Here is a 19,397-nt window from a genome sequence, read left to right as displayed (position 1 = left end):
GGCCTTGTTTCATAGTGTTCAAAAGGGGAGGTCCCCGCATGTGAATAACTAGCTTCTCAATGTTTTAGCCTAGCCAGCTCCTTGAGATGCTAGGTTTTAATGGTGGCTTCTGATCTGGCATGCTGGATTTGATTCCCCACTCCTCCGCATACAGCCAGCTGGGTGACCTTGGGCTCGCCACAGCCCTGATAGTGCTGCTCTCAGAGAACAGTAACATTAGGGCACTCTCAGTCCCACCTACCTCCCAGGGTGTCTGTTGTGGGGAGAGGAAGGGAAGGTAAGCCGCTTTGAGACTCCTTTGGGTAGAGAAAAGCGGGGTATGAAAACCCACCTTCTTCTTCTCTGCCCTGAGTAGTGTCAAAGCAGCTGACAATTACCTTGCCTTTCTTCTCCCCTTGTGAGGTAGGTGGGGCCAAGGGAGCTCCGAGAGAACCATGACTTCCTCAAGGTCACTCAGCAGGCTTCTTGTGGAGGAGGAGGGAGGAATCACACCTGGTTCTCCAGATGAGAGGCCGCTGTTCTCAGCCGCTGCACCACACTGGCTCTCACGGGGAAATCCTTCTCAGAGGAGGTATCAACATCCTATGTCAAAGATGTCCCAGGGCAGGTCTTGAGCGTTACCATTTTGGCAGCTCAGGATGAGCTTTCTCTTTGCTTCCTGAGACCTAACTTCGCCAGCTAGAACAGTCCTACAGAGTCACCTAGTGGCTATATTGATAGATTAAAATGAGTAGCCGTGTTGGTCTGAAGTAGCACAATAAAGAGTCCAGAGGCACCTTAAAGACCAACAAAGATTTATTCAGGGTGTGAGCTTTCCAGTGCAAGCACAAGTGCGTCTTCTGGCAGCATCAGCTCTCCAAGGTCTCTGAGACTGGTATCTCCCGCCTCCCCCAATCTGGCAGACCCCGGGGATTGAACCTGGGACTTCATACTGGGCAAGCAGGGCTTTCTTGATGGCCCTGGAAGAGTTCCTGAATGAGTGGAAGTTGATGGATGGATGGATATAAATTTGTTAAATATTTATTCGGTGCTATGACCGTATATGAGCACATCAACCCAGTCCCTCCTCCCCAAATGACCAACGATGGGCTTGGAGCGGGTGGAGATGGGCAGGGCCCCAGGTGGGCGTGTCCCCAGCGATGCTTCTTAACCCTTTTCTGCAGGATGCCTCACTTCTGGGGGTCTTCTTTGAAAGCTGGGGGAGGCTTCGTGGGTGTCTCAAGGGTCCAACAGGGGAGACAGGCTGGCCGAGCTCCGTGTCCCTCTGGCCTCTGCTGAATTTGCTTGCAGACCGGTCCCCCGCCCCAGTCCCCCCATCCGCCTCTTCCCCACGGGATCGGGGCGGGCGAGGAGCGCAGGGCGGTTCTCCCGCGGGGCCGCCCTGCAAGAGGCATCCAGACGCGCCCTTTGTCCGGGGAGGAGAGCGCGGGCCCCGCCGTCCCCGCCCCTCGTCCTCCGGGCGCGCCAATCGGGGCTGGCGGCCGCCTCCCTCCCTCCCTCCCTGGCTGGCTGGCTGGCTGGCTGGCGGTGGCGGCGTCGGGGCCGGGGGCGCGATGGCGCGGTCGGTGCGGGACCACCTGGTGGACGCGCTGGAGGGCCTGGAGCGGGCGGAGCTGAAGCGCTTCAAGGCCAAGCTGCAGGAGGTGCCGCTGCGGCCGGGCTTCGCGCACATCCCCCGCGGGCGCCTGCAGGACGCCGACCCGCTCGACCTCAGCGACCTCCTGCTCAGCTTCTACACCGACGCCCACGCCGCGCAGGTGGCCGCCCGCGCCCTCGACGCCGTCCACCTCCGGCAGCAGGCCCAGCGCCTCCGACACGACGCCGGCATCGGTGAGGAGCGGGAGCAGGAGGGGACCCCTCGGGGGGGGGGGAGGGAGAGAGGGACGCGCCCCGGTCCGGATTCAGACCCAGATCCGGGAGCGCACGAACTTCGGGGAAGCGCCAAGCCGCCTTCGCCTCCCGGCCCCTTTTCCTGGAAACGGATCGAGGCAGTTTCACTTTCCTCCTCGGTCGCCTCTCTCCCGAAAGCGGCTGGGTCTTCGGAGGGAACCGGCGCATTCCCTTAAAAGGCTGAATCCGGTTCGCGGGGCGGCGCGCTCCGCTTTCAGGCGGTCCCCGGACGAGGGTCCCCTCCCGTCGACCCCCCAGTGGATCGTCAAGACAACCGGCCAGGGCAGGAGCGCCAGCTCATCCGCAGCCAGGAATTGAGCCTCCCGAGAAAGCAGATTCAACTTTGCCGGGAGAGTTAACTGGGAAGGGCAGAAGGGCTGGGCCAAGCCCAGCTGTCACCTCCTCCCAAAATGTACCTTAATGGGAAAGGCAAAGGAAGGCATTTGGGCTAAACGTTCCAGATGACAGTCAGAACACTGGAGATCATTCGGAAAAATCCGTCAGTCCCTATTCTAACTATGCTAAGTACGCATCTCTTCCGATGCTCCCCCCCCCCCACCCTCCCCGGACAGGCTTCCCCTGCTGTTACATCATGCATGCTACAGATCTTGAAGCAGTTCTGCTCTCAAAAACTCCTCCCACGCCACAGGTTTTGTTAGTCTAGGGTGCCCCTGGACTCCGGCTCTTTTCTGCCACTCCAGACGGCTTCCCATCTGCAAAGGCCCAGCCTTTCAGCTGCCTTATTTCCTCCCCCGGGGGATATTTCACTATAACCAAATCGGATTTCACCTTCCTTTCACCGAAGCATCAAAGGTCGCAAGTTGCCATGAATCTGAGTTGAGATGATCACATAACTTGACTCTGAGAGCTTCTGTTATCCCTAAGACCGGAAGTCGGCAAAAGTTCTCCAAAACCCCACCGCTTTGCGCCTTCTGAATCCCCCCTTTCTTATCATGCCCCCCCTCTCCCGATTCTTTGACTCCCACATTTAGGATAGCACATAAATGGGACATTCTAGCATGTTTCTGACTAGATTCCGGCGCACGATCTGCTCCCGCAGTTTCATGCTTGGGCTCACTTGCTTCCTCCTTCACTTGCAGGCGAAAGTGAGATCCCTGTGCAGTCCTCCTTGGGTGCCTCAGGAAGATATGGTAAGCCTTCCCAGTATGTTCAGATATTGCCAGCCCTCCAGGGGGTGACTAGAGGCCTCTCTATGTGGCCGTTCATGAGCTACTGAGTCTCCGTGTGGCTGTGGCTTCTCGCCACGTTCATTTGGGCCACGTAAGCAATATTTTAAAAAACAGTTTGTTTCATACTGTTGTAATCATTATGGTTCCCCCCTTTCCTAAAAGCCCTGGGAATCATAGTTTAGCAACTCTGCAAAGAATTCTGTAATTCTGCAAAGAAATCTCTCACCTCCCCCTTACAGCGTTGCAGCTCCAGGGAGGAGATATCCAGTAAAGCGGCCTAAATCCGCAATACGGCCGTGTCCCTAGATTTCTGCTCTTTCCCTCTGGCAGGCCTGCAGGAGCCCCTTTCGGAGGAGCTGCACTTCATTGACAAGCACCGGGCAGAGCTGATCCAGAGAACTTCCTCGGTGGAGCCGGTCCTGGATCTGCTTCACGGAAGCATCCTGGATGACGAGCAGTACGAAAGGATCCTTTCGCGGGAGACCAACCCGGACAAGATGCGGGAGCTGTACAAGCTGGTGCCGGGCTGGGACCGCTCTTGCAAGGATCAGCTCTACGAGTCCCTGAAGGCCAAGAACAAGTTCCTCGTTCGCGATCTTGAAGGGAGATGAGGCCGTGGAGGCGACGGAGCGACGCCATTCCTAGGGCACCCCCAAATCGGGACATGTGGGAATCTCATGGGGCCAGAGGAGGTCTTCTCCCCAACATTGGGAAGTTGTGGGAAGATGTCTGATTTCTACTGAGGGGAAAGGAAACCCAAGCAGGCCCTGAGGGAACAACCCAATGAGAGTAAGGACGGATGAATGGAGCAGGCAGGAGCAGCCATGTGCCCTCTTGCATCCAGTTCCTTGGTGTCCAGTAATCTTCTGCAGGAAATAATGCTTGTCCTCTATTTGGGGAGAGAAGTTCTGAGCATGGGGCCCATGATGGCTTTGGTTGTTTTTTGCTTTAATATTTCCCAGAGATCAGCCTTTCCGCTAGTCCTCAGGTAGGGCATTACCAAGCCCATGTAAACATCGTAAGAAACACACCATTTATCCTCATTTTAGAAAAGCGGAACAAGAATAACAGCTACTCAGTGGGGGAGGTTAGTTTGCTTTTTTGTTTTTTTTTATAAACCCTTTTCGTTGTTCTGACCATTGCTGGAAGGTATTGTGATTGTTCCGATAACAAGCAAAGAGGCCCTTATTGGCCTGTGACAGTGAGGAGAAGGCTTTTCCTCTTCCTTTTGGTTGTGAGATCACAGCAGATATTTCGATAGGGCCAACCCATTTTAGTCCTTGAGGCATAAAGTGCAAGCAGGGTAAAGTACAAAGCAATAAATTAAGAAATAACAGATCCCTAGTTCAGTAGTGCAGTAGAAGGCATGTGATTTAAGCACGCTGAAAACAAGCATTAACCATTTGTGGGACCCCCTCTTTGCCGTTCCCAGTTGGTGCTGGACTCCACTCTGAATGTTATTCAATGGTCCTACTAAACAGACAAAAGCTTCTTGTGGCACAGGATGGTAAGGCAGCTGACATGCTGTGTGAAGCTCTGACCATGAGGCTGGGAGTTCGATCCCAGCAGCCGTCTCAGCCTTCCATCCTTCCGAGGTCGGTAAAATGAGTACCCAGCATGCTGGGGGGGTAAAACAGTAATGGCTGGGGAAAGGAATGGCAAAACCACCCTGTACTGAGTCTGCCAAGAAAATGCTAGAGGGCCTTACCCCAAGGGTCAGACATGACTCGGTGCTTGCACAGGGGATACCTTTACCTTTTACTAAACAGACAACCAAGGGGAAGGAATGAGGAGGATGCGTGAAATGCACTAGAGCAAGGGTGGCCAAACTGTGGCCTTCCAGATGTCCATGGACTATAATTCCCATGAGCCTCACAGTTTGGCCAGTCCTGCCAGCCCTCCAGATTTTGTTTGTGATGCAGATGGCATAATGACCAATCTTGACTCTTCAGCCTGCAGCGTTCTCTGTACAAATGTTCTTGTTCTCGGCTGATGCGTTCCCCTGGTCCTCACCCTGTTGCATTGGACTATTTTGCCAGTGTTCTCTCCAAATATATATATATATATTTTTAAATTGGGAAATAAACATTTTCTGACAGTTTTGTCTGTGGAATATGCTTTGCATGCCTTTGGGCATGCCTTTTTCTCTTTTAACGAATGCCAGTTGTGTGTGTGATTCCGGGGTGGATGAGATGGTGGGACAGAATGATTTGGTATTTTGGGGCCCAGAAGGGGTCTCCCAGGGGCCTATGGGGCCCTGTTGGAAACTTCTTCCTTCTGCAGGGATCCCAGATGCTGGCTTTGAATATCTTCAGACCAGGATTTCTTGACAGCCCTGGAAGGGTTTCCCAAATGGGTGGGAAGCCTGTTAAAGCCTTGGGGGACAGAGAGAATACTTACAAACTCAGTCGGATTAGCATGAATGGGTTTGTAGAACGGGGCGGGTCCTTCCAAAACAAAAAGGGAATGCTGAGAAACAGCTGCGGCAAAAACCCCTCTAAAGCAGGGGTAGTCAACCTGTGGCCCTCCAGATGTTCATGGACTACAATTCCCATGAGACCCTGCCAGCAAACGCTGGCAGGGGCTCATGGGAATAGTAGTCCATGAACATCTGGAGGGCCACAGGTTGACTACCCCTGCTCTAAAGCAAGGAGGCACAGCACAAGGTCCGCGCTGCTCTCTAGTGGACAAAGAGTCGGTGGTGGAGACGGTTCATTCGGTTTCCAGGAAACCCATCTGCGCTCTTCCCATGCTCTCGGCCTTGACCGCCTCCGGGAACGGGACGGCATGCGAGGAAATGATTATCCCTCTCTCATTTCCCTGAAAGTGAGAGGGTGCGCCGGCTCAAAGGGCGTGCTTACTGTCCATCGATGAAAAGGAAATGATGATCCTCAAAGGCTGATTTCAGTGATCTGTACAGTATGGAAGGGCCTTATACCTTCCTGGAGGGGATTTCTCCTGATCTGCTAGCCTTCATTCAAATTCGGGAGGGGAGGGGCGGGGAGGCTGAAACTGTGCCGAAAGAAAACACACAAAGGCGGGGGGGGGGGGGGACACAAGCTAACTTCTTACTGAACACGCCTCCCATCTAATGTCTAGGAAGGCACCCATCCTGCGCAGGTTGGCTGGTGCGCTTTGCCGTGCGCTCTTACAGCTCCACGGTCCTGCGTGGAAGGGGAAAGGCGGCCTTGGGGGCGCACGGAAGGCGCATTAGCCAACGGGGGGCAGATCTGGGGAACCGGCGCAACCCCCGAACGACTTTTCCCAGGCCTTCCCGGCGCCTCCCGCTTCGCTGCCTGGCGCCGGGAAGGGCCGAGCCGCCCGAGCAGGGGGAACTGCCGGCGCCGGGATGGGGTTTCCCGGGGACGGCCTTCCTGGGGGCGCGCACGGCCGCCTGCGCCTGCAGCCTGGGCCGGCCGGAAAGGCTGGTGGCGAGCGCGCGGCGGCGGCGGTCCAGGGTGAGAAGCGCGCCAGGGAGGCGGGGGGCGGCGGGGACCCCCATCCTGGTTGGGTTTGCAAAGGAGGGGGGGGGGGGAAGCAGAAGCAGGGTGGTGGGAGGGGGCTGGGCAGCCAGAGCTTTCAGCTCTGCAAAGAGGAGGGGGAGGGTTGCCACCTCTGGGTTGGAGAAGACCTGGAGGCTTTTTTGGAGAGGGGGGAGTTGAGCGGGGAGGGACCTCAGTGGAGCAGGACGTTCTGGAGTCCAGTCCGAACCATTTTCTCTGGGGGTGGGGGTAGCAGTAAAACCCAGATCCCCCCGGAGGCTGTCATCCCTAAGTCCTCCCTTCAAAGTAACCATTTTCCCTAAGGGAACTGGTCTCTGCAGTCTGGAGGTGAACTGTAATTCCAGGGAAGCCCCAGATCTCCCCTGGAGGCTGGCTTCCCCAAGTCCTCCCTCCAAGCCCTTTTCTCCAGGGGGACTGGTCTCGGTCGCCTGGAGATGAGCTGTAATTCCCTGAGATCCCTGGGTGGTTTGTGGGTCATTTGTAATAAATAAAAGTATAGTAGCCAAAGTTACTGTGCTGCTTATCAAGGGATCCACAATTCTGGGTGTGCTCAGTCAACGTCTTTGCAGGCTCAAATTAAGGCCTGGTTATCTGTCATCTACCTCAGTGCCAGTTTTAAGCACCGTGATGGTTATGCAATTATTTTAATGGTTTGGAATTATCTGCCTAAGGATTTAGAGTTCTGAGGTCTATACATTCTGGGAAGATTTGTGGCAGCGCGTGTGTCTGTGTGTGTGTTTGTGTAGCAATGATTTTTCATGTTGACATCCAGTCGAGTGCCTCTCAGAAAGAGAAAGCATATCAATCTTGATTCTCCACCTTTCGCAAGCAGATATTCGATTCAGCGGCGTTTGCCTTGGCCTTTTGGATGGCCCAAAATGAAGGCGGTGAACGTGTCCCAGAACTTTGGGCCGCTGAGGTAGAGGACATTCCGAGTGTCAAAGTTTGTGCAGGTAAGAAATGAGCAAAACCACCCATGCCCCCTCCCCTTTGATAGGATATTTTCAGAGGTGCCCAATTTGTGTCCTTCAAACTATCCCAGAAAGGCATATCCTGCAGCCGTATCGGGTAAACCCAACCAGTCTTGAAAACAAGTCTGTTAATTAACAAGAGCAAACAAACAAACAAAAAACCACTCAAAGCCTTTTATCTCCTTTGGAGTCCAGAATGACCTCCGGATTTTATTTTGTTTTCAAAGGATCAGTGGCTGGAGCTGCATTTGAAATCTATGTGAGACAAGCCAATCAGTTAATTTCTTGAGCTTCTGGCCCATCTTTTGTAGACCTCACCTGAACGCTGGGTGCTCAGGCAGGGGAGAGAAAAGGGTTTGACTTACCTAATAGAGGTGTTTAGAGCAGAGTTTCTTGACGACCCTGGAAGGGATCCCGAATTGATGGGAATTAATTGTTTATATATATTTTTTAAAAATTGTTAAACGTTTATCAGTTGATATGACCATATCAGGTTATGTGGATCCCCCTCACCCCTCCCCAAGTGGCCAATGATGGACCTGGAGAGGGTGGAAGGGGGAGGGGGGTAGGCTCTGCTTCCCAAGCATATTCTGGACAATCATACCATTTCTGGGGTTTCTTGAAGCCTGAAGAATGCTTCCGTGGTTTCTCGACAGTAAAACAGTTGAGAAAGGCAGGCTTAATATTTAACTTCCTAACAGAAAGACATTAACTGAGCAGAGAAGCCTGAAACAGGCGGGCAAAAGATAGGACTGATGATAGGAATTCCCGGGTTCTTGATGAACACGATTTATGACTTTTTAGAAATGCCACCCCTTCTCATGGCAGCCATTGTGTAGCTGACTCCTCCCCTTCTATTGCCAGACATTTTATAGCTCACTTCTCACCTTCCTATGGCAGCCATATTGTAGCTGACTCCTCCCTTTCCCTAGGTAGGCATTTTGTAACTGACTCCTCCCCTTCCCTAGGCAGGCATTTTGTAGCTGACTCCTCCCTTCTCATGGCTGCCATTTTGTAGCTGACTCCTCCCCTTCCCTAGGCAGCCATTTTGTAGCTGACTCCTCCCCTTCTATTGGCAGACATTTTGTTGCTGACTCCTCCCCTTCTAATGGCAGCCATTTTGTAGCTGACTCCTCCCCTTCCCTAGGTAGCCATTTTGTAGCTGACTCCTCCCCTTCCACAGGGAGCCATTTTGAAGCTGACGCCTCCCCTTTCCTAGGTAGCCATTTTATAGCTGATTCCACCCCATATAATGGCAGCCATTTTGTAGCTGACTCCTCCCTTCCCCTAGGCAGCCATTTTGTAGCTGACTCCTCTCCATTCCTAGGTAGCCATTTTATAGCTGACTCCTCCCCTTTCATAGGCAGCCGTTTTGTACCTGACTCCTCCCCTTCCCTAGACAGCCATTTTGTACCTGAATCCTCCCCTTCCCTAGGAAGCCATTTTGTAGCTGACTCCTCCCCATCCATAGGCAGCCATTTTGTAGCAGACACCTCCACTTTCCTAGGTAGTCATTTTGTATCTGACTCCTCCCCTTCCCTAGGCAGCCATTTTGTACATGACTCCTCCCCTGCCCTGGGTAGCCATTTTGTAGCTGCCTCCTCCCCTTCCATAGGCAGCCATTTTGGAGCTGACTTCTCCCTTTCCCTAGATAGCCATTTTGTAGCTGACTCCTCCCCTTCCATAGGAAGCCATTTTGTACATGACTCCTCCCCTGCCCTAGGTAGCCATTTTGTAGCTGCCTCCTTCCCTTCCATAGGCAGCAATTTTGGAGCTGACTTCTCCCTTTCCCTAGGTAGCCATTTTGTAGCTGACTTTCTCCCCTAACATAGGAAGCCATTTTGTAGCTGACTCCTCCCCTTTCCTAGACAGCCATTTTGTAGCTGACTCCTCCCCTTCCTTAGGCAGCCATTTTGTACCTGACTCCTCCCCTTCCCAAGTAAGCCATTTTGTAGCTGACTCCTCCCCTTCCCTAGGCAGCCATTTTGTAGCTGACTCCTCTCCATTCCTAGATAGCCATTTTGTAGCTGACTCCTGCCCATCCATAGGCAGCTATTTTGTATCTTCCTTCACCGCTTTCCAAGGCTTCCCTTTTTGTAGCTGACTCCCCTTTCCTAGGCAGCCATTTTGTAGCTGATTCCTCCCTTTCCCTAGGTAGCCATTTTGTAGCTGACTCCTCTCCTTTCCTATGCAGCCATTTTGTAGCTGACTCCTCCCCTTTCCTAGGTAGCCATTTTGTAGCTGATTCCCCTTTCCTAGGCAGCCATTTTGTAGCTGACTCCTCCCTTTCCTAGTTAGCCATTTTGTAGCTGACTCTTCCCATTCCCTTGGCAGACATTTTGTAGCTGACTCCTAAAGGTATCAGATACAAAATGGCTGCCTAGGAAAGGGGAGTTCTCAGCTACAAAATGGCTGCCATTAGAAGGGGAGGAGTCAGCTACAAAATGGCTGCCTAGAAAGGGGAGTCAGCTACATAATGGCTGCCTAGGAAAGGGGAGGAGTCAGGTACAAAATGGCTACCTAGGGAAGGGGAGGAGTTAGCTACAAAATGGCTACCTAGGGAAGGGGTGGAGTCAGGTACAAAATGGCTGCCTATGTAAGGGGAGGAGTCAGGTACAAAATGGCTGCCTATGAAAGGGGCGGAGTCAGCTACAAAATGGCTACCTAGGGAAGGGGAGGAGTCAGCTACAAAATGGTTGCCTATGGATGGGGAGGAGTCAGCTACAACATGGCTACCTAGGGAAGGGGAGGAGTCAGGTATAAAATGGCAGCCTAGGGAAGGGGAGGAATAGGTACAAAATGGATGCCTATGAAAGGGGAGGAGTCAGCTACAAAATGGCTACCTAGGAATGGAGAGGAGTCAGGTACAAAATAGCTGCCTAGGCAAGGGGAGGAGTCAGCTAGAAAATGGCTGCCATGATATGGGGTGGAATCAGCTACAAAATGGCTACCTAGGAAAGGGGAATAGTAAGCTCCAAAATGGCTGCTTATGGAAGGGGAGGAGTCAGCTACAAAATGGCTCCCTATGGAAGGGGAGGACTCAGCTACAAAATGGCTGCCTAGGGAAGGGGAGGAGTCAGCTACAAAATGCCTGCCTAGGGAAGGGGAGGAGTCAGGTACAAAATGGCTGTCTATGGAAGGGGAGGAGTCAGCTACAAAATGGCTTACTTGGGAAGGGGAGGAGTCAGGTACAAAATGGCTGCCTAGGGAAAGGGAGGAGTTAGCTACAAAATGGCTACATAGGGAAGGGGTGGAGTCAGGTACAAAATGGCTGCCTATGTAAGGGGAGGAGTCAGCTACAAAATGGCTGCCTATGAAAGGGGAGGAGTCAGGTACAAAATGGCTGCCTAGGGAAGGGGAGGAGTCAGGTACAAAATGGCTATCTATGGAAGGGGAGGAGTCAGCTACAAAATGGCTTACTTGGGAAGGGGAGGAGTCAGGTACAAAATGGCTGCCTAGGGAAAGGGAGGAGTTAGCTACAAAATGGCTACATAGGGAAAGGGTGGAGTCAGGTACAAAATGGCTGCCTATGTAAGGGGAGGAGTCAGCTACAAAATGGCTGCCTATGAAAGGGGAGGAGTCAGGTACAAAATGGCTGCCTAGGGAAGGGGAGGAGTCAGCTAGAAAATGGCTGCCATGATATGGGGTGGAATCAGCTACAAAATGGCTACCTAGGAAAGGGAAGAGTCAGCTCCAAAATGGCTGCTTATGGAAGGGGAGGGGTCAGCTCCAAAATGGCTACCTAGGGAAGGGGAGGAGTCAGGTACAAAATGGCTGCCTAGGGAAGGGGAGGAGTCAGCTACAAAATGGCTGCCTAGGGAAGGGGAGGAGTTAGCTACAAAATGGCTACCTAGGGGAGTAGTCAGGTACCAAATGGCTGCCTATGGAAGGGGACGGGTCAGCTACAAAATGGCTACCTAGGAAAGGGGAGGTTAGCTACAAAATGGCTGCCTATGGAAGGGGAGGAGTCAGCTACCAAATGGCTGCCCTGGGAAGGGGAGGAGTCAGCTACAAAATGGCTACCTAGGAAAGGGGGGGTTAGCTACAAAATGGCTGCCTATTTAAGGGGAGGAGTCAGCTACAAAATGGCTACCTAGGGAAGGGGTGGAGTCAGGTACAAAATGGCTGCCTAGGGAAGGGGAGGAGTGAGCTACAAAATGGCTGCCTAGGAATGAGTTGTCAGCCACAAAATGGCTGCCTAGAAAAGGGGTGTCAGCTACAAAATGGCTGCCTAGGAAAGGGGAGTCAGCTACAAAATGGCTGCCTAGAAAGGGGAGTCAGCTACATAATGGCTGCCTAGGAAAGGGGAGGAGTCAGCTACAAAATGCCTGCCTAGGGAAGGGGAGGAGTCAGGTACAAAATGGCTGTCTATGGAAGGGGAGGAGTCAGCTACAAAATGCCTGACTAGGGAAGGGGAGGAGTTAGCTACAAATGGCTACCTAGGGAAGGGGTGGAGTCGGGTACAAAATGGCTGCCTATGTAAGGGGAGGAGTCAGCTACAAAATGGCTGCCTATGAAAGGGGAGGAGTCAGCTACAAAATGGCTACCTAGGGAAGGGGAGGAGTCAGCTACAAAATGGTTGCCTATGGATGGGGAGGAGTCAGCTACAACATGGCTACCTAGGGAAGGGGAGGAGTCAGGTACAAAATGGCTGCCTAGGGAAGGGGAGGAATAGGTCCAAAATGGATGCCTATGAAAGGGGAGGAGTCAGCTTCAAAATGGCTACCTAGGAATGGAGAGGAGTCAGGTACAAAATAGCTGCCTAGGCAAGGGGAGGAGTCAGCTAGAAAATGGCTGCCATGATATGGGGTGGAATCATCTACAAAATGGCTACCTAGGAAAGGGGAAGAGTAAGCTCCAAAATGGCTGCTTATGGAAGGGGAGGAGTCAGCTACAAAATGGCTCCCTAGGGAAGGGGAAGACTCAGCTACAAAATGGCTGCCTAGGGAAGGGGAGGAGTCAGCTACAAAATGGGTGACTAGGGAAGGGGAGGAGTCAGCTACATAATGGCTGCCTAGGAAAGGTGAGGAGTCAGCTACAAAATGCCTGACTAGGGAAAGGGAGGAGTCAGGTACAAAATGGCTGCCTATGGAAAGGGAGGAGTCAGCTACAAAATGGCTACCTAAGGAAGGGGAGGAGTCAGGTATAAAATGGCTGCCTAGGGAAGGGGAGGTTTCAGCTACAAAATGGCTACCTAAGGGGTGGAGTTAACTACAAAATGGCTACCTATGGAAGGGGAGGAGTCAGCTACAAAATGGCTGCCTATGGAAGGGGAGGAATCAGGTACAAAATGGCTGCCTATGTAAGGGGAGGAGTCAGCTACAAAATGGCTACCTAGGGAAGGGGAGGAGTCAGCTACAAAATGGCTACCTAGGAAAGGGGAGCCACCTACAAAATGGCTGCCTATGTAAGGGGAGGAATCAGCTACAAAATGGCTGCCATTAGAATGGGAGGAGTCAGTAACAAAATGGTTGCCTAGGAAAGGGGAGTCAGGTACAAAATGGCTGCCTATGTAAGGGGAGGAGTCAGCTACAAAATGGCTACCTAGGGAAGGGGAGGAGTCAGCTACAAAATGGCTACCTAAGGAAGGGGAGGAGTCAGGTACAAAATGGATGCCTAGGGAAGGGGAGGAGTTAGCTACAAAATGGCTACCTAGGGAAGGGGTGGAGTCAGGTACAAAATGGCTGCCTATGTAAGGGGAGGAGTCAGGTACAAAATGGCTGCCTATGAAAGGGGAGGAGTCAGCTACAAAATGGCTACCTAGGAAAGGGGAGGAGTCAGCTACAAAATGGCTGCCTATGGAAGGGGAGGAATCAGGTACAAAATGGCTGCCTATGTAAGGGGAGGAGTCAGCTACAAAATGGCTACCTAGGGAAGGGGAGGAGTCAGCTACAAAATGGCTACCTAGGAAAGGGGAGCCACCTACAAAATGGCTGCCTATGTAAGGGGAGGAATCAGCTACAAAATGGCTGCCATTAGAATGGGAGGAGTCAGTAACAAAATGGTTGCCTAGGAAAGGGGAGTCAGGTACAAAATGGCTGCCTATGTAAGGGGAGGAGTCAGCTACAAAATGGCTACCTAGGGAAGGGGAGGAGTCAGCTACAAAATGGCTACCTAAGGAAGGGGAGGAGTCAGGTACAAAATGGATGCCTAGGGAAGGGGAGGAGTTAGCTACAAAATGGCTACCTAGGGAAGGGGTGGAGTCAGGTACAAAATGGCTGCCTATGTAAGGGGAGGAGTCAGGTACAAAATGGCTGCCTATGAAAGGGGAGGAGTCAGCTACAAAATGGCTACCTAAGGAAGGGGAGGAGTCAGCTACAAAATGGCTGCCATGATATGGGGTGGAATCAGCTACAAAATGGCTACCTAGGAAAGGGGAATAGTAAGCTCCAAAATGGCTGCTTATGGAAGGGGAGGAGTCAGCTACAAAATGGCTCCCTAGGGAAGGGGAGGACTCAGCTACAAAATGGCTGCCTAGGGAAGGGGAGGAGTCAGCTACAAAATGCCTGCCTAGGGAAGGGGAGGAGTCAGGTACAAAATGGCTGTCTATGGAAGGGGAGGAGTCAGCTACAAAATGGCTTACTTGGGAAGGGGAGGAGTCAGGTACAAAATGGCTGCCTAGGGAAAAGGAGGAGTTAGCTACAAAATGGCTACATAGGGAAAGGGTGGAGTCAGGTACAAAATGGCTGCCTATGTAAGGGGAGGAGTCAGCTACAAAATGGCTGCCTATGAAAGGGGAGGAGTCAGGTACAAAATGGCTGCCTAGGGAAGGGGAGGAGTCAGCTAGAAAATGGCTGCCATGATATGGGGTGGAATCAGCTACAAAATGGCTACCTAGGAAAGGGAAGAGTCAGCTCCAAAATGGCTGCTTATGGAAGGGGAGGGGTCAGCTCCAAAATGGCTACCTAGGGAAGGGGAGGAGTCAGGTACAAAATGGCTGCCTAGGGAAGGGGAGGAGTCAGCTACAAAATGGCTGCCTAGGGAAGGGGAGGAGTTAGCTACAAAATGGCTACCTAGGGGAGTAGTCAGGTACCAAATGGCTGCCTATGGAAGGGGATGGGTCAGCTACAAAATGGCTACCTAGGAAAGGGGAGGTTAGCTACAAAATGGCTGCCTATGGAAGGGGAGGAGTCAGCTACCAAATGGCTGCCCTGGGAAGGGGAGTAGTCAGGTACAAAATGGCTGCCTAGGGAAGGGGAGGAGTCAGCTACAAAATGGCTACCTAGGAAAGGGGGGGTTAGCTACAAAATGGCTGCCTATTTAAGGGGAGGAGTCAGCTACAAAATGGCTACCTAGGGAAGTGGTGGAGTCAGGTACAAAATGGCTGCCTAGGGAAGGGGAGGAGTGAGCTACAAAATGGCTGCCTAGGAATGGGTTGTCAGCCACAAAATGGCTGCCTAGAAAAGGGGTGTCAGCTACAAAATGGCTGCCTAGGAAAGGGGAGTCAGCTACAAAATGGCTGCCTAGAAAGGGGAGTCAGCTACATAATGGCTGCCTAGGAAAGGGGAGGAGTTAGCTACAAATGGCTACCTAGGGAAGGGGTGGAGTCAGGTACAAAATGGCTGCCTATGTAAGGGGAGGAGTCAGCTACAAAATGGCTGCCTATGAAAGGGGAGGAGTCAGCTACAAAATGGCTACCTAGGGAAGGGGAGGAGTCAGCTACAAAATGGTTGCCTATGGATGGGGAGGAGTCAGCTACAACATGGCTACCTAGGGAAGGGGAGGAGTCAGCTACAAAATGGGTGACTAGGGAAGGGGAGGAGTCAGCTACATAATGGCTGGCTAGGAAAGGTGAGGAGTCAGCTACAAAATGCCTGACTAGGGAAGGGGAGGAGTCAGGTACAAAATAGCTGCCTATGGAAGGGGAGGAGTCAGCTACAAAATGGCTACCTACGGAAGGGGAGGAGTCAGGTATAAAATGGCTGCCTAGGGAAGGGGAGGATTCAGCTACAAAATGGCTACCTAAGGGGTGGAGTTAACTACAAAATGGCTACCTATGGAAGGGGAGGAGTCAGCTACAAAATGGCTGCCTATGGAAGGGGAGTATTCAGCTACAAAATGGCTGCCTAGGAAAGGGGAGGAATCAGGTACAAAATGGCTGCCTATGTAAGGGGAGGAGTCAGCTACAAAATGGCTGCCTATGAAAGGGGAGGAGTCAGCTACAAAATGGCTACCTAGGGAAGGGGAGGAGTCAGCTACAAAATGGTTGCCTATGGATGGGGAGGAGTCAGCTACAACATGGCTACCTAGGGAAGGGGAGGAGTCAGCTACAAAATGGGTGACTAGGGAAGGGGAGGAGTCAGCTACATAATGGCTGGCTAGGAAAGGTGAGGAGTCAGCTACAAAATGCCTGACTAGGGAAGGGGAGGAGTCAGGTACAAAATAGCTGCCTATGGAAGGGGAGGAGTCAGCTACAAAATGGCTACCTACGGAAGGGGAGGAGTCAGGTATAAAATGGCTGCCTAGGGAAGGGGAGGATTCAGCTACAAAATGGCTACCTAAGGGGTGGAGTTAACTACAAAATGGCTACCTATGGAAGGGGAGGAGTCAGCTACAAAATGGCTGCCTATGGAAGGGGACTATTCAGCTACAAAATGGCTGCCTAGGAAAGGGGAGGAATCAGGTACAAAATGGCTGCCTATGTAAGGGGAGGAGTCAGCTACAAAATGGCTACCTAGGGAAGGGGAGGAGTCAGCTACAAAATGGCTACCTAGGAAAGGGGAGCCACCTACAAAATGGCTGCCTATGTAAGGGGAGGAATCAGCTACAAAATGGCTGCCATTAGAATGGGAGGAGTCAGTAACAAAATGGTTGCCTAGGAAAGGGGAGTCAGGTACAAAATGGCTGCCTATGTAAGGGGAGGAGTCAGCTACAAAATGGCTACCTAGGGAAGGGGAGGAGTCAGGTACAAAATGGCTGCCTATGGAAGGGGAGGAGTCAACTACAAAATGGCTGCCTATGGAAGGGGAGTAGTCAGCTACAAAATGGCTGCCTAGGAAAGGGGAGGAATCAGGTACAAAATGGCTGCCTATGTAAGGGGAGGAGTCAGCTACAAAATGGCTACCTATGGAAGGAGAGGAGTCAGGTACAAAATGGCTGCCTATGGAAGGGGAGGAGTCAGCTACAAAATGGCTACCTAGGGAAGGGGTGCAGTCAGATACAAAATGGCTGCCTAGGGAAGGGGAGGAGTCAGCTACAAAATGGTTGCCTAGGAAAGGGGAGTTCTCAGCCACAAAATGGCTACCACTAGAATGGGAAGAGTCAGTAACAAAATGGCTACCTAGGGAAGGGGAGGAGTTAACTACAAAATGGCTACCTATGGAAAATGGTTGCCTAGGAAAGGGGAGTTCTCAGCTACAAAATGGCTGCCATTAGAATGGGAGGAGTCAGTAACAAAATGGCTGCCTAGAAAAGGGGAGTCAGGAACAAAATGGCGGCCTATGTAAGGGGAGGAGTCAGGTACAAAATGGCTACCTAGGGAAGGGGTGGAGTCAGGTACAAAATGGCTGCCTAGGAAAGGGGAGCCATGTACAAAATGGCTACCTAGGAAAGGGGAGGAGTCAGCTACAAAATGGCTACCTAGGAAAGGGGAGCCACCTACAAAATGGCTGCCTATGTAAGGGGAGGAATCAGCTACAAAATGGCTGCCATTAGAATGGGAGGAGTCAGTAACAAAATGGCTGCCTAGGAAAGGGGAGTCAGGTACAAAATGGCTGCCTATGTAAGGGGAGGAGTCAGCTACAAAATGGCTACCTAGGGAAGGGGAGGAGTCAGCTACAAAATGGCTACCTAGGGAAGGGGAGGAGTCAGCTACAAAATGGCTGCCTATGGAAGGGGAGGAGTCAACTACAAAATGGCTGACTATGGAAGGGGAGTAGTCAGCTACAAAATGGCTGCCTAGGAAAGGGGAGGAATCAGGTACAAAATGGCTGCCTATGTAAGGGGAGGTGTCAGCTACAAAATGGCTACCTAGGGAAGGGGAGGAGTCAGGGACAAAATGTCTGTCTATGGAAGGGGAGGAGTCAGCTACAAAATGGCTACCAAGGGAAGGGCAGCAGTCAGGTACAAAATGGCTGCCTAGGGAAGGGGAGGAGTCAGCTACAAAATGGTTGCCTAGGAAAGGGGAGTCAGGTACAAAATGGCTGTCTAGGAAAGGGGAGAAGTCAGCTACAAAATGGCTACCTAGGAATAGAGAGGAGTCAGCTACAAAATGGCTGACTAGGGAAGGGGAGGAGTCAGGTACAAAATGGCTACCTAGGGAAGGGGTGGAGTCAGGTACAAAATGGCTGCCTAGGAAAGGGGAGCCACCTACAAAATGGCTGCCTAGAAAAGGGGAGGAGTCAGCTACAAAATGGCTACCTAGGAAAGGGGAGGAGTCAGCTACAAAATGGCTACCTAGGAAAGGGGAGCCACCTACAAAATGGCTGCCTATGTAAGGGGAAGAATCAGCTACAAAATGGCTGCCATTAGAATGGGAGGAGTCAGTAACAAAATGGCTGCCTAGGAAAGGGGAGTCAGGTACAAAATGGCTGCCTATGTAAGGGGAGGAGTCAGCTACAAAATGGCTACCTAGGGAAGGGGAGGAGTCAGCTACAAAATGGCTACCTAGGGAAGGGGAGGAGTCAGCTACAAAATGGCTGCCTATGGAAGGGGAGGAGTCAACTACAAAATGGCTGACTATGGAAGGGGAGTAGTCAGCTACAAAATGGCTGCCTAGGAAAGTGGAGGAATCAGGTACAAAATGGCTACCTAGGGAAGGGCAGCAGTCAGGTACAAAATGGCTGCCTAGGGAAGGGGAGGAGTCAGCTACAAAATGGTTGCCTAGGAAAGGGGAGTCAGGTACAAAATGGCTGCCTAGGAAAGGGGAGAAGTCAGCTACAAAATGGCTACCTAGGAATAGAGAGGAGTCAGCTACAAAATGGCTGACTAGGGAAGGGGAGGAGTCAGGTACAAAATGGCTACCTAGGGAAGGGGTGGAGTCAGGTACAAAATGGCTGCCTAGGAAAGGGGAGCCACCTACAAAATGGCTGCCTAGGAAAGTGGAGGTGTCTGCTACAAAATGGCTGCCTATGGATGGGGAGGAGTCAGCTACAAAATGGCTGACTAGGGAAGGGGAGGAGTCAGGTACAAAATGGCTACCTAGGGAAGGGGTGGAGTCAGGTACAAAATGGCTGCCTAGGAAAGGGGAGCCACCTACAAAATGGCTGCCTATATAAGGGGAGGAATCAGCTACAAAATGGCTACCTAAGAAAGGGGAGGAGTTAACTACAAAATGGCTACCTATGGAAGGGGAGGAGTCAGCTACAAAATGGCTGCCTAGGAATAGGGAGTCAGCCACAAAATGGCTGCCTAGGAAAGGGGAGTCAGGTACAAAATGGCTGCCTATGTAAGGGGAGGAGTCAGGTACAAAATGGCTACCTAGGGAAGGGGTGGAGTCAGGTACAAAATGGCTGACTAGGGAAGGGGAGGAGTCAGGTACAAAATGGCTACCTAGGGAAGGGGTGGAGTCAGGTACAAAATGGCTGCCTAGGAAAGGGGAGCCACCTACAAAATGGCTGCCTAGGAAAGGGGAGGAGTCAGCTACAAAATGGCTACCTAGGAATAGAGAGGAGTCAGCTACAAAATGGCTGACTAGGGAAGGGGAGGAGTCAGGTACAAAATGGCTACCTAGGGAAGGGGTGGAGTCAGGTACAAAATGGCTGCCTAGGAAAGGGGAGCCACCTACAAAATGGCTGCCTATATAAGGGGAGGAATCAGCTACAAAATGGCTACCTAAGAAAGGGGAGGAGTTAACTACAAAATGGCTACCTAAGGAAGGGGAGGAGTCAGCTACAAAATGGCTG

At 51.9% G+C, this 19,397-nt stretch overlaps 2 protein-coding genes across 2 annotated transcripts in view; both read left to right on the top strand.

The window, feature by feature from the left end:
* Window positions 1-1,408: 1,408 nt before the first annotated feature.
* Window positions 1,409-5,178, top strand: LOC143826080 (apoptosis-associated speck-like protein containing a CARD). Its single transcript, XM_077314671.1, has 3 exons — window positions 1,409-1,830; window positions 2,991-3,041; window positions 3,411-5,178. The coding sequence occupies exons 1-3, from the start codon at window positions 1,554-1,556 to the stop codon at window positions 3,689-3,691; spliced, it is 609 nt and encodes a 202-aa protein (XP_077170786.1). The 5' UTR covers window positions 1,409-1,553; the 3' UTR covers window positions 3,692-5,178.
* Window positions 5,179-6,189: 1,011 nt separating this feature from the next.
* LOC143826142 (uncharacterized) overlaps window positions 6,190-19,397 on the top strand; it is a 27,148-nt gene continuing 13,940 nt past the window's right edge. Inside the window, exons 1-2 of the mRNA XM_077314792.1 lie at window positions 6,190-6,538; window positions 7,416-7,536. Coding sequence (XP_077170907.1) covers window positions 7,452-7,536 — 85 coding nt within the window. The 5' untranslated portion in view covers window positions 6,190-6,538; window positions 7,416-7,451. The remainder of the gene's footprint in view (window positions 6,539-7,415; window positions 7,537-19,397) is intronic.

The sequence above is a fragment of the Paroedura picta genome, chromosome 16 (genome assembly GCF_049243985.1).
Source record: "Paroedura picta isolate Pp20150507F chromosome 16, Ppicta_v3.0, whole genome shotgun sequence".
Lineage (NCBI taxonomy): Eukaryota > Metazoa > Chordata > Lepidosauria > Squamata > Gekkonidae > Paroedura > Paroedura picta.
Note: the sequence above shows the minus strand (reverse complement) of the source record. Positions and strands in the feature narration are given on the sequence as shown.